Source organism: Phalacrocorax aristotelis, chromosome 2, assembly GCF_949628215.1.
Source record: "Phalacrocorax aristotelis chromosome 2, bGulAri2.1, whole genome shotgun sequence".
In the NCBI taxonomy this organism is placed as follows: domain Eukaryota; kingdom Metazoa; phylum Chordata; class Aves; order Suliformes; family Phalacrocoracidae; genus Phalacrocorax; species Phalacrocorax aristotelis.
Window position 1 is genome coordinate 58,072,212 of NC_134277.1, and position 14,336 is coordinate 58,086,547.

At 40.0% G+C, this 14,336-nt stretch overlaps 1 protein-coding gene across 4 annotated transcripts in view; it reads left to right on the plus strand.

Moving 5' to 3' along the window:
• HECW1 (HECT, C2 and WW domain containing E3 ubiquitin protein ligase 1) overlaps nucleotides 1-14,336 on the plus strand; it is a 271,517-nt gene that overhangs the window by 228,225 nt on the left and 28,956 nt on the right. For all 4 annotated transcript variants that reach the window (XM_075083715.1, XM_075083717.1, XM_075083719.1 and 1 more), the window contains 2 exons: nucleotides 1,334-1,447; nucleotides 4,326-4,478. In XM_075083715.1, coding sequence (XP_074939816.1) covers nucleotides 1,334-1,447; nucleotides 4,326-4,478 — 267 coding nt within the window. The remainder of the gene's footprint in view (nucleotides 1-1,333; nucleotides 1,448-4,325; nucleotides 4,479-14,336) is intronic.

A 14,336-nucleotide genomic window follows, 5' to 3' on the forward strand; every position in this document is an offset into this window, starting at 1 on the left:
TTGTCTTTTGTCATTATCTATGAATGAAGACACGGATAGGGAGTGGGAAACACACCAGGAATTGCATTTTGTACATGAACCAGCAGGGCAAGATAAGATCTTAATATATCCTGCAAAAGAGCAACCTTAAAGAGGTTTTTTGTGGACGTTTTATTTCCTATAGATTCATATTCCCTTACACTCCCATTCCCTACCTATTTAACAGGGATGTTGGTATTCCTACCTATCATTTGCTAGTAGAAAAGTCATCCATTCAGGCAAACACCCACCAGAGATTATTAACAGTTACATCATTGTATTGATGGATTGACTCCAAATCCTTTAGATCTACGTATCAGTATGACCCTACAGAAGTTAGCCTGTACATGCAGGTTTAACTTCCAGTAGTTTTTTGTGTTGGTAGCCCTCCTGGATTTGAACTAGAGAGATTTCTGCCTCTTTTCATATATGTGGGGGATGGGTCACTTGGTTGTGGCATTTGCTTTCCAAACACCTTGTTAGTTGGCTTTTGAGTCTGTACCTACTTGTGCTTGATCTAGTTATCCAACTTGGCCAAAGGACTATATGTTTCTAAGGTGTTTCATGGGCATCTGGTTGAGTTTATGCATCGGGTTGGCTTCCTACCAAATCGCATTTGTTGTGGAAAAAAGAAGTATGAAATCAAGCAATTTAATCCAGGCAAACATCATCATCAAAATATTCTTACAGAGCTGGGGAGTCCTAGCCATTGGTTAGCCCTTCTGGTGTCCCGCTAAGTGGGTCCAAGGCAGACATGAAATACATTTTAGACAGTCTGTCCCAAAATGTCCATGAACATGAACAAGAAGGATTTGTTGCATAGATAGTGTTTAAATGTACTATTCATTAAGCATTTTTAGAGGTTGGCAGGGGAGTGAGAGGTGTGTTGTATAAACAGAGGCTGATCCTCCCTTTGCTTACCCTGCTACAGAAGCAGTAATTCCATGGACATTCACTGGATTAAATCCAGGAAGAGTTTGGGGCCAATCCCAGAAAGCTGTCACCTCAGGTACACAGGAAGCTCACAGCCCATACAAATTTGTACATAGAGGGTGTTACAGAGAGTCTTAAGTAGAGCAACACTTTGAACCTAATCACAGCATTGTGAAGACATTCACCTTTGAGGCATACAGAAAAGCCTAATGAAACAACTCACTCAAAACCCATAATGGTCAAGTAGCATGTGCACCAGTGGATGCAACGTTATTAACTTCTCTGAGAATGAATGTCTCTTTACCAGCTCTTGTTTACCTTCAGCCTCACAGGCTAACACAAGACCAAATCATTAGATCTCTATTTCTGCCTCCCTTTGCAGGTTAATTATACGACGTGACCACTTGCTGGAAGGCACCTTCAACCAGGTAATGGCATATTCACGCAAGGAGCTCCAGCGGAACAAACTCTACGTCACGTTTGTTGGCGAGGAAGGGTAGGGAACCACTAAATGCTATCAGTTTTGAAGTAGCTGTTAAATTGCAAAACACAAAGTTGACTAAGGCTGAGCTTCTTTTTGTTATGTAATGTTTCTTTGGTTTTATTTTACCTCTGAGTAAGTGATTTGTCTTATTTAGCTCAAACATTTGTTAAAGATAACAATAGCAATAATGCTTCTGTTTTCCTGTAGCACCTTCTATTTAGATGTCTCAAAGAGACAATTTAAGTGGTTAAATCTAATGTCATCTTGTTGCCATAGGTATTTTGACTGGCTGGAAGGCAAAACTGAACTACAGGCCCATGTTTACACACTGAATCAGTCTCGGGGCTATAATTAAAGACCAGGACTTTGACTCTTTTGTTAATCTAGCCCTTCAAAATGGATCTGATTTTGCTTCGAAAATTTTTGCTTTGCATGCCATCTAATGATCATTTGCTATCCATATGTTGACTTCTTGTTTCTGGCTGAAGTGAAAAACATGAATACCGTTCAGTCCTTAGAGTTTAGTTCACCCAGCTGGAAGCTGAAAGTTTTAGAAGTCTCTTGAGAAGGCCTTTTCCCAGGAGACTTTCTGCCAGCCTTACAAATCCATAAGCCATTCTTGTATGATTAAAGCCAGCCCCTGACCTTTTGTTTCTAAATCTAAACAGAACCTTTCAAAGCCATCCTGGCTCACCTCAAGAGCTACGTTGCAACTGAGGCTTAATCCACATGCTTTTATAATGGAAAGACCATCGTGTGTATTTCCAGTGTTCCATATAACAAAGGCTTGAAATCATATTTTAATAGCTTTGTATATAAAGTTTCTTTAAAAAAAAAAACCACATGGACAGGATTTCAGTTCCAAAGGTACCAGAGCAGTAAGGCTCTAGGGCAGCTCTTGGCATGTCCAGCAACTGCTGACACTATCAGCTCTGAGGTGGCACGTCAAGTAAAGAGCTTCTGCTGAGCTGAGCTTGCCTGGGACATGTTAGGTCCAGTGGAAAACAGAAGTCACCAATCTCAAAGAGAGTCACTCAGTGGCTTCAGTATCAGGGGTTTTCTTAACTCTTACTTTTTATACTCCATGGATTCAGTATTATTTAACAGAGGTCATCTTACACAGCTGGTTTTGCCTCTGGCTTGCAAGTAAAACATAAACATGCAGCATACCTCAGCTTGTGTTTTTGGAATAGCATTGTCATACACAAACACTGGCTGAAGTCATGTTGTTTTCCCCACATCTCTAATTTTACTCTGTGTGACATGGTATCCTCAGGAGAAATTACAAACCAATTTGATTTGCAAATTCATTCATCCTTCACTGCTTCATTTACATCTGAGGATACATTACCCCAGGGTTTCTCCTGTTTAATGCTAATATAGGTTCTGCTGGAGGGACTCCAAGATACCAACTCTCTACTGAAAAGAAGAGTTGATGCTCTATGGCCACATGATGCTGTATGGGCACAGCTTCCCACGTGTTTCAAAGCTAAAATGACATTGAACATGAACTATGAAGGCTTTATGATGAGTTAGTGTGTTGCCCAGAAATGCAATACCTAGTCTCTCCTTGGAGGTTTTTGAATGTAGGCAGGTGTTGTTTGTAGTTCTTTACACAAGCCATCATCAGGCTTAGCCCAGTATTATAACGTCCACTGAACCAGATCTGTTACATGATTAGCACTAGTGGTTCATGTGGGTTGATTACCACCCCCTTTTGCTGTTGCGGCTTTAGTCTCACTGCATGATCCTGGAGTTAAAGCTGCTCAAAAAGAAAAGTACTGAATCTCCAGATGTAAAACAAAAGAGGATGGGCCAGCCTGCCCTTTATCATCTATTTGCACAAATCAATCATCCAACCCCTTGTGGTTATGCTTCCATAAATTCAAACATAATACAGAGCATTCTGATCCAGCTGCAGAGTTTTCCACATACTTTACATTTGTAAAGTAGAAGGAATAGCGCCCACCTCAGAACATCTTTTGGCTCACATGATATATGGCTACAAATCATTTGTTCATAATGCTATGTGTAGATTTATTTTAGATTGAAAAACCAAGCTACCTTTATTAAGGATGAATTGTTTTTAATAAATCCATCACAGTTGGGTTTAATGCATTCATGAAGCTTTTTTGGTTCTGGTTTGTGGTTTTTTTTTGTCAAGTTGAGATAATTGGAAACAGCTTGATTTATAAGTTGAATTTAAAAAAAAAAAAAAAACAAACAAGGAAAAAGGTGACTCTACACAGCAAAATCATGCAACAGCAAAGCACAGCTTAAGCTTAAGGTGTACCACATGTATTTGAAACTATCAGAAAAGTAGAAGAGCTTGGATGGAACAACTGAGGAATCAGTATTCTATCTTAAGAAACATGGTTCTGTTGGGACTTGGTCTTGTTCGGCATTGACCTCTAGGTTATACCTATAGCTAAGAAAGCATCCTTAGGGCTAGATTGTATCTTTGGTTACATCTCAGTGTAGGAGAGTAAGAGCAACTTCTACTTCAGTCTGGGCTGTGAACCCAGGTATTCATAGGCAGTTCAAACCCACTCACTGAAAAGCTAGCCCTCTGCTAGCCAGCCAGCTAAGGCAAGACTGAGCTTTGTACCTCCGATTTACTAAGCCTTTGGCAAAAAGGAGAAGAAGCTTACTAAGGGATGTGTTCGAGTTATGATTCCTCCCAGATCAACCTGGATGCTGGTGAAGTTTCAGCATCATCACTTGTATAGGGCTTAGAATCAAGTTTTGAGAGGGGAGATACACCGTGTTAGAAACACTTGACTGCCCAGGGGTAGGTGTTAGACAGCAGCCAATGTAGGCAAAACCCAGGAAGTTCACTGAAATAATGGGAATGAGCCTCATTTTATCTTTTTTACCTTTTCCTTTCCAGGTTGGACTACAGTGGCCCCTCCCGAGAATTCTTCTTCCTTCTGTCTCAGGAGCTCTTCAATCCCTATTACGGGCTGTTTGAGTATTCAGCCAATGACACTTACACTGTACAGATCAGCCCCATGTCCGCCTTTGTTGAAAATCACCTGGAATGGTAAGGCCATTTTATGCAGAATTAAAAAACCCTTTTAGAGTAATACAGAAATGGAAGTGCAAAACACAGAAGCTGCCAGTTTAGACTAGACTACTTACAAATATCATCGCTTCTGCTGGGAAGTAGCGGGAAGTAGGCTGGGGGAAGGAAGTGAGGGAGTAAGTGTAAATACAACAGCCAGCTAGGAGAAGGGAGCTGTGATAAGGTACTACTGTTAAAATGTCCCGCTCGCATTTCTTGGGACTTCATGTTTGTATACTTCTGTGTGAATGTGAAAAGGACAGGGAGAAGAGCTCTGCTTAATCCAGGCCTTGTCTCCTAGGTTCCTTTCTAAGAATAACAAGTGTGGTCTTTCTGTACATCAGTAGTTTTGTCTGTACATTAGTAGTATTGTCCTTGGAAGCTATATAGTGTTCTCTAAGAGCCACATTGCTGCTCTGTACATACCACAGGCCTTAAAAAAGGCCCAGAGCAGTTTCCCTTTTCTCCTGTGACAGAGTGTCCCTGCTTGTGTGTGGCAAGGACAACAGAGCAAGCAGGTACCTCACCTTACCAAGGGTGTGTGCAAACAGACAAACTGCTGATCTTGTTTCTCTATGAAAAATTCTGAATGCATACTGTGATCTCCTAATTTTTCTATCTGCCTCCAGATCTGTCCATCTTTGGGAGTTGTTTTTACTTTGATAGTTTCAGATGTGGTTCGGTGAAGCATGGGCTGCCAGCCCTGGGCGCCATTTGATCCCTTGTGGGATTTCATTTTGTCAAAGTAATACTGCCACATGGGTTTGTTCCTATGATGTTTTTCTTTGTCTAACCAATCTCACTGGCTCCTTTCCTTCCTTTTTTAAAATGGAAGGCAACTAAGGTCCCTTTTAAATTGCAAATAGCACATGCCCTTCTATTCTTGTAAACAGGTCCTCCTTTGCTTTGGCTTACAGTGGGCAGGAGATCAAGAACAACTAAATGGTTGTACCATCATCTCTATTAAGGTTGCAGTGGAAAAAAAGGGATGTTGCTGGCACTTGGCATGGTCTCTGAACTTTTTTTTTTTTTAATTATCACTTCCAGCAGTAGAGCATTATGCTAACAATGATCCTGGTGTTAGACTGTTTCTCTGCTGACATTAGCAGGAAGAGAGCAGCTTAGTTCTTACAGCTTGTCCTCCCACTGCAACCCTTAAACATTATCCAGTGGCTTCCCAGTTTTCAAGAAGAAATATAGTCTGACCTTTGTTTGGCTTAACAGGCAGCATGGATAAAATTTTGATTTAGGAGGCTGTGTTTGTGAAGATGCATTTTGATTTCAGAGCACAGGACTGCTTAGGCGGGGGCAAACCTAAGATCATTCTGCCCACTACTGTGAGCAAACAGGATGCGGGCCTCTTTCTTCAGAAATGGTGTTGCCATGTTATCTCAGTAGTATTTAAAATAAGCTCTGACTCTTACCTGTTACAGATACTGTTGTTGGGAACTGTTCAGCTGGAGTTTTCTCAAGGATAAATTCTGCTGCAAAAAATATATGCTTTGTTTGATGCCCTCATTTTGCTTTTCTGTTCATTGAGAGATTTCAGCATGGAAGAGGCAGATTTCAAAAGGTATCCTGGGCATATAGAACAGCAGAAAGACACCTAATATGATTTTCTGTGGCAGCTAGCATTTAACTCAGAAATCAGTAGCCGTTAGACAGGATAATATTCCTCCGACTACACATATCCGTACAGGCTTCTCGTATACAGAATGTTACTTGGGCTTTGGGCATTTTTGGTTTTCTTTTTTTAGGAAAAAGAAATGAAGTCCCTTGGCCTGCAGAAGGAAATAAATGCTATGAATGAAGAGGTTTGTACATAAAGTAGTGTAAATAGGGCAAGATTACAAAACCCAAGGGAAAGATAAGGATTCCAGTAAGTGCTTGGAATTACTTCTTGAACCTGTTATGGAAATAACCGGCTGAGACCAGCAGTTGACAATTAAGCCTGATAGGTTTCATGATTGGCTTGTAGGTATCTAGACATTCTAAATGTTTTTATGCTGTCTCTGTTGACTGATCTCAGCTATTCATGTGTAAACCTGGAGTACTGTATTCACAAGTCTGTGCAGCCAGCTAAGATAGGATTTGGACCAAGCTTTTTAAAACTCAGAGTACAATTCTCCCATAAAGGCTTTATAGTCTAACTTCTCTGAGGGCACTGTACTAACTTGCTTGTCATTATATGTTCATGAGGAATGGGGTTTTCTGAAGTTCTCTGTCTTTCTCCAACTTTGTTCTCATCAAAGTGCTAAAATTTCTTTTCCTCAGGTTTACTTGTTGATATGATTCCAACAGAGCCTCCTCCCTCTGACATGCAAGAAACAAAGATTATTTTCCTGTTCCCAAATCTGTTGAGGCATCAGTTAACATAGATGGATGAATCAGTTATAGAGTCACAGAGTCACAGATAATTAACATTCACAGTCTTTTCAACACTTGAAGTTTGATGTCAGTCCTGAAAACAACTACAGTTGGTTTAGATTTGCATATTTCTTGAACTGTATGCCTCTTGGTGCTGTGGGGCTTATCATTTATGTGGAATCTTCCCTTGACATGTTTTTCTGTGTAGTAATCCTGCAAGACCTATCCAGACACGGCTATATTAAGAAACAGGGCTAGCAAAAAGTTCCCTCAAAATTATTTTACATTTTCTCTTCCTTAAGCAAACAGTGGTGAGTTTGAGATAAATACAACAAAATGCAAAGATGTGAAGTTTTGTTCATATTGGCAGAATTGAGAAACACACTGCTTTTTCCCCGGTCTAAAAGTTACAGTTCTGCCCCTGTTAATGGCTTATTTCATGTCTTGCTCTTTGTACAAACAGCATTCTGAGTCCAAAATGAGCACATCAAAGCACAGAGAAGTTGTATGTATGCCAAGTTTAAAAAGAGACATAATGACTGGAAAATATTTCTCATTTATGGAGAAACTGAGATTTAACACCTTTCCTGCAAGCTTCCATTGAATAAGACTTTTTCCTTCAGTTAACATATGTGCATGCTGAGCACACAAAATATAAGATATCACACATTCTCAAAGTTTAAAAAATTATTTTAAATCCCCCTGTATCTGGAAGGAGACAGTTATATCTCTCTAGACATAGGAAGTTTCATGATACACATTTTTATCTGCATGCTACAGGATGTACCTGAAGCTCATAGACAGAACAGCTGCTTTTAATCCATGCCAGTAACGAGCTGTTCTATCTGATCTAGGTAAGTTGTCTAGTTCTTTGCCTCGATGTTCAAAAACATCTTCTAAAATACTGTTTACACCCCCACTTAAGGTGGTTTGCCCTTCTCCAGATAAGTGGGCAGAAAGTGGTGGCAGCTACTATATATTATTTCAGTGAAAAGAATATGGTTTAGCCCAGAGACAAAATTCCTGTCTTTGCTCTTGGTCAGGTGTTTTGGGCAACTGAAATAGGTTGTGTCACTGAATAATCCTTCTCAAGTGTTGCTCAATATGCTGGGAGGCAGAGTAGCGGGAATATTAAATGTTTCTGTCACAAACTTACATGAAGTTAGAGGTGAAATATTCAGTACAGCTAAATAATGCTGAGTTCTTACATACTAATAAATGGCTCCCAACAGCTTGCCACATTAGCTTCTCACTTTTCTCCCTGCAAACAGTCCTTTGAAAGATTTTAAACTGACTTTCAGTTCCCTGCAGCATTGAAGCACTGAGGTCCAGGATGCCCAGTATTAGAGGGTATACAAAGATACTTTTACACTGGGGTGAAAAAGGTTTCTGTCTCTGATTTGAATGACGAAGGTTTGACTGGAGATTGTAGTTCTCCTTTTCACCAAAAATAAGTAAATAATAAAAGGTTGGATGTGTATATCAATCCTGAGAGAAAAAAAATCCTGATGCATAATAGATGGAGGAAATGTGTTTCTAAATTCTGGGAACAAAACGTCTAGCTCCAGAGTTTGCATAACCTTAAATCTTTGTCACTGGTTACTCTCCCTGTCTTCTTCATGGTGCATTTTCAAGAGGTCTAAAAAGTTGCTGGCATCTTTTCACTGCATCTTATTTATTCTGGATTTTAACGTAATGATTTGTCTAATCATACTGTGATACACTGTAGTTTTCCTCAGGTCTTTTTTGTCTATCGTTTTCCGTAGTAGTTCCCTACTCACCTCTAGCTACACAAAATGGTAATTTGGATGCTTGTTTCTGTGGTGATTTCTGTATCATTTTCACCAAACTTGAAGAGTATTATCTCTGTGCTGCTTCATTGTTCATGTAGCTATCAATTTCAGATGTTTATGATTTGGCTGTCATCATAATATCACGTAAGAAGTTCTACTTCTTAGAATAAACCAATTCTTAGTGTTTTCTTGTGAACTTTCCCTCCTTGCTCTGAGTACTTAATCTGACAGTGCCAACAAAAGTACTGTTGCCTTTTCAGTTCATGAAACACTGTGTTCACAAACTGCTGTCAGGTAGAAATCCAGCCTCTCTTTTTCATGCCTTCTGAGCAGGCCAGAGTTTTCCTTCACAGCAGTCCTGCCCCAAGAAGTAATCCAGTATGATAATGTAATGCACTCTTCTTCAGGAGACAGCTCTGTACTCAGAGCACGTTCATCTACACCAGACATTTTGTCCCCAGATCACTTGCCTGGTCTTTTGTCTGACTCCCCCCAGCAATCCTTTTCACATCATCTAGTTTTGAATTTTCAGTTCATTGCATGTTTGTAAATGTAGGACCACAGCCAGAAATGTGAAAAGCCCAGTCTTTGCATAGAAGACCAGATGGCCTAGACAGATAAAATCATTCACAGACATTCATTTGGAGATCTGAGGGATGCTAACTTGAAACATCTTTTGCTGTGTTTTCATAGAGAATTAATGACAGCATGGTTTTTTTTTAACAATTAGCCATTTGCAGACCTTGCTGTGACATTTATGCAGCCAGAGAGCAGTACCCCAGTGTCGCAGTTATCTTAGAGGTATTTACAGCTTGCTAATCATACTTAGCGTGCTGTATCCATCTCAGAAAAGTCCTGTTGTGTTTTGTTTGTTTGTTTTTCTTTAAATGAAATTTAATACGTTTAGTTAGCAGAACCTTATTAGAAAGTTTAAGATTTGTGAGTAAAATGTTTTTGTGCAGAACCCTGCTGATGACCACAAAGATAGTCAGACCCAGGGGCCAGGTCCCCAGAAGCCACAGATTGATTCCCAGCTGCAGTGTCCTAATGAACTCCATTAACTTAATGCTCATTTAGAACGGCTTTGGGGCAGGAGTTTCTTCATTCAGTTCCCATAGTTAACCATTCTTTCTGCCCTCCAATACCCCTTGTGCCTAGTCCGTGCTGCTGAATGGAGTCAAAGAGAAAATTTTTAAGTATTTCTACATCGTATTCTGCAGGCAGATGCCAGCCTGTTGCACCCACTCTCTGTGCAGACACGAACTTGCTTTCTCTGTGCTCCAAGCCAACTGACACGGTTACTGCAACATTTTGCTGAGAAAATAAATGTTGCCTCCCATCAGGGCTGATTACTTCGGGCTTGGCACTGCCTCGATTGCTTTTACGTGCTCTGGCAAGCTTGGTACATGGGTAAAGCAAGCTCCCTTTGCCTGCACAATGCTGTGTGGGTATACCCCCAGCCAAACTCTGACATTCCCTTTTCTTTATTTCGTGTAAATGAGAAACCACATAGCCATCACTATCCATCTCAGGCATGCCAAAGAATGCAGGGTGTTGGTTTTCCCTTTTTTTTGTTTTAATAAACCCAAGAAGAACCAAGAATGTTGCAACCTCAGCTGTCCTTTCTCCTTAGAGAGCTTGGTTGGTTCTCTTAACAAAATTTCCTTAGGAGTTGTGCCTTTTGCAATTGCCCTGCCTATCTGTCAGACAGTTTCCTAATCAGTTTGAGACCTGTTTGACAGGAAGGTAAATGTCTCAAAGATACTAATTTCCTAAAAGCTTTGCAAAACTTGTGGCTGGGTAAAGGATAGATATGCAGAAGTGAGGGCGGGTTGGTGAGCTCAACAGTTACATGTTCTGTTTGGCCTCTCAGCTGCCCAGTTAGCACGAGCAAGCTGACAGGTCCATCACAGGTGCAGGCTGTGAACCAGCTGTATCATCTCACTTGCTAGCTTGAGGATGTGAGGGAGAGCCGTGAAAGCTCATGGGAGGCAGACGGGAGTAACTGGAGATACTCCAAAGTGTGGGAAGTGCTGCAGAGATGTGTAGGAGGAACTGAAGCTGTTGCAGTATGGTAATGTAGGGCCATCAGAGGCAGATCTATAGGAAACAAAGCTCCATTAATCCTGCTACACAGATAATGACTTATTTCAATTAAAGTCTTTTTAAAGAAAGTGACAAATTGCCTCATGACCTAATGGGTTGTATTCCGGTGCTGACCAGCTCACAGGATGGATTTAGGCACATTCTGTGGCTCTTTATAGAAACAGTGGAGAAATGTAGTCACAGCATCTAAGCAGGAGGTCTGCAAATCACCATTACTTCTCTCCACTGACTGAAAGCAGCCCTGGGGAATATGTGGCCCAAATTACTCATTTATAACTTTAATGTTTCAACTGTTGTGGCAGGCAACCTACATATGGCCCAATACCTGTTTTATTAAGGGAGTCAGGAACACTGAGTTTGGTTTTGGGCTCAAACGGGCCAGTTGTGTATGTCTGTGTTTGGGGGAGGAATTAATTAAGAAGACCAATTTTGCAACCACCTTGAAGGAGCATGTTTATGCTAAACACTGAAAAATCATGCTCTTAAGAATCAGATCAGATGTAGCACCCCAGAGCAGGCATCCACTGACAATCCAGTTCTTTTTTAAATTAGATGATTACCTCTTTGCCTCAGTTTCCATCTGAAGAGATTTCCTACTATGTAATCAACTTGATGTACACTAATGCTCTGATCTGCTTTGAAATTCTCAGATGAAAGGCACCGTAGAAAACTAAAGCATTTAATGTTACATTGCACTATAAATTTTAATTACTAGCAATATCTTATTTTAAATAAATTACACTTGCATGAGAAATTTTCAAGCACTGTTGTAAATCTTCTGGACAAGAATGATATTAAAATAAATATGCAGCTGAAATCATTTTATAAGAACTTTTCACTATGTGAAAAAGGTACCTTACTGAAATGCCTTCTTGCTGCTGCACTGTGATCTCTCTCAATGCCTTCTGTACTTAAGTAAACTTTGATTTTCCTATTAAGTTTGATGTATAACTAACTATATCACATAAAGCCTGCCTCAAAATCTGGTTAATTATTTATTAAGGGTCAGGAGGAACTGGAAGATTAAAGGCAAACCAAAGTGAAGGAGAAAAAAAAACGTTCTCCCTAAATGAGCTTCTACAGCAACTATTTTAAAAAAAGCAAAGAAATTTCTGCTTTATATTTACCTTATCCTTGACTTTGTCTCCTACTGGAGGATTTTTTTCAAGTTCTTCTGAGGATTTGAGTGGCCATATAACACAGGTTGAAAGAAGAGATGTCTCTCACTCTCTCCTCCTTTTCTCTTCTCTGACTCTCATATTGTCCAGCACTGCTTCCATAATTAGAGTTTGGTTTGAGGGAAAGGCGGGTGTTCTATTTTGTTGTGTTTTCACAAAAGTAATCTTTATGGTTTTTTCCATTGCTTAAGGCCATTTAGTCTTTTGCAACACTGCAGATTAAATTTTCCCAGAGATGGGAGCCTTTGCATGAAGATCTCTGTCGTGTCTCCACCTTGCATGTGGTAGAGGAGAAAAGGGTAAAATGCATGCTGTTTCTGAGCATGTGGGCCTGCAGGGAAGCATCAGGGTGGGCAGTGATTGTGTGTTTATTTGTAGTGGCAAAAAACTCCCAGGGAGTGATGAATGTCCTCATATCTCTTGTTCCAGCCACGCTGGAATGGCAAGGCTGAGCTGTCACTATGAAGTATTGCTCAGTCATCTTTGCCCCTCCTTATTTCTCACTGCATTTTATTCAGACTTTGGTAAGGTAAAGAAAAGTCAATTAGAGCAGGTGCAGAAATTCCCAAGCTAACCTTTTTTTTCAGTAAACACAATTCATACCTCAAAAGAAAGACCGCTTGCAGAGCAGAATTGTTTTCAGTAACACACCCAAATTCATTTTGGGTATTTTTGAGTAGGAAAGGCGTTTCTCTTTGTGTAGGTCTCTCCCTGGGGTATTTTTGAAGTTAGAAGTTTTATTTATCCATTGAAAATTATTCTTAATTTCAGTGTGTTACCTCAGTGTTACATTAAAATGCAGAAGAAGGGAAGATTAAAGATTTACATTCAAATCAGATCAATTTATTTAAAGGCAGAAGGGCAATATCAAGTTTGTCAATTTGCCCCAACCTGGGACAGGAATATTTTTCAAAATCTCAATAAAATTATGGAGGATGAGAAAAATCCTAACCTATCTACCCTCTCTGAAAAAAAAAAATGTCTTTAATAATAAGAATACAGAACTGTAAATTCAGTATCTTGTGTCTGATTGAAGGAAGCTTTTTCAATTGTGACTTATGACTTGCATTCTGGAAAAGACAGACTAGAAACCGGAGTCATGTAATTGTGTTGGAAGGATTCATAAAGGAAAAGTCAAAAATTTTCTTGGACTTCAGAACAGCAATGCAAAGGTCCAGGTCTGCTGCATTCCCTATGTTCCCAGGACAGGATCGGAGATGTCAGTTTGCAGTGGTATTAATAAAAGTTGCAGGTGTTCAATGATTTGCAAAACAAGACCTAAAATAGACTGTGAAACAATTAGTAGCATGTCTGGATTTTAGCACACAGATTTCTGAGTTTACACAATTGAGGAACCTCATCCCAAGAGGCAGGGATCATTAGCTGAATTGCAGCACAGCGCAAACCCAAGTGTATGTCTCCTGGAGCACAGGTGGTAAGTCCGCATGGCTCTGCACTGCAGATAACCTGCTTGCAGTTAGCTCAAGGATATCTGCATCGTGCTTCATCACATGGTGTAAACATTCCTGGGTGCTTACCAGTGAGTTTATGATGAGCAGTCTCTCTTGTGCTTGAATACCCCAGACAGGCTGGAAAGGAGGTGCCTCCTTTGACTGAGAATAAGTCAGTTATTGTGGCTTTGGTGTTCATAGCTAGCCATTGATGGAAATTTGCAGTCATTTGGCTTGTGCTTTTACAGCCCTCTCGTCTAGCAGATGACTAAAACTATGGATTTTCCCATGTAGCTTGACTAGTTTGTTTCAACACATGGCAAAGCTATGGAAAGAAAACATAACTCATGCAATGTATAAAACTTTACCAATTCACAGGTTTACAAAGTGCCTCCCCTCAGCTTTTCCAAAAGGTTTGACTGAGAAATCAAAATCTCTTGATAAAAATGGTCTTTTGCTGGCTTAAAAAAAACAACCCATATGCATCAGACTGAGTTGATCCATAAGGGGCTGATCATAAACTAGAGCTGATTCACAAAATTACATATTATTTCATAGAAGGCAAGAAAGTAAAAAACGTCAAATAGACTAAACAATTTAAATGGGCCTGGGGCTCAGAGGACTATGAGTCCACTGCTGCCTCTGTGTTTTATGGATAACATTAGGTAAGTCATTTCACTTCTGGACTTAAGTGTTCTCATTTGTCAAAAGAAATATTGGCAGTGATCTCCTCTGTAAGCTGCTTTGATATCTGCCAGTCAAAAATACAGTCTAGGATATAGGAATCACAAAATGTAGAGGTCTGTAATCCTCTAGCCAATAGTTCATACCTCAGTCTGCATCTTCTCTGTAGTTACTGGGCAGAACTGGAGGAGACTTTTCCAACACTCCTACACGCTAGTGTTTTTTCCATTGTACCAGCAAGAGAAGCTAAATGCTGCA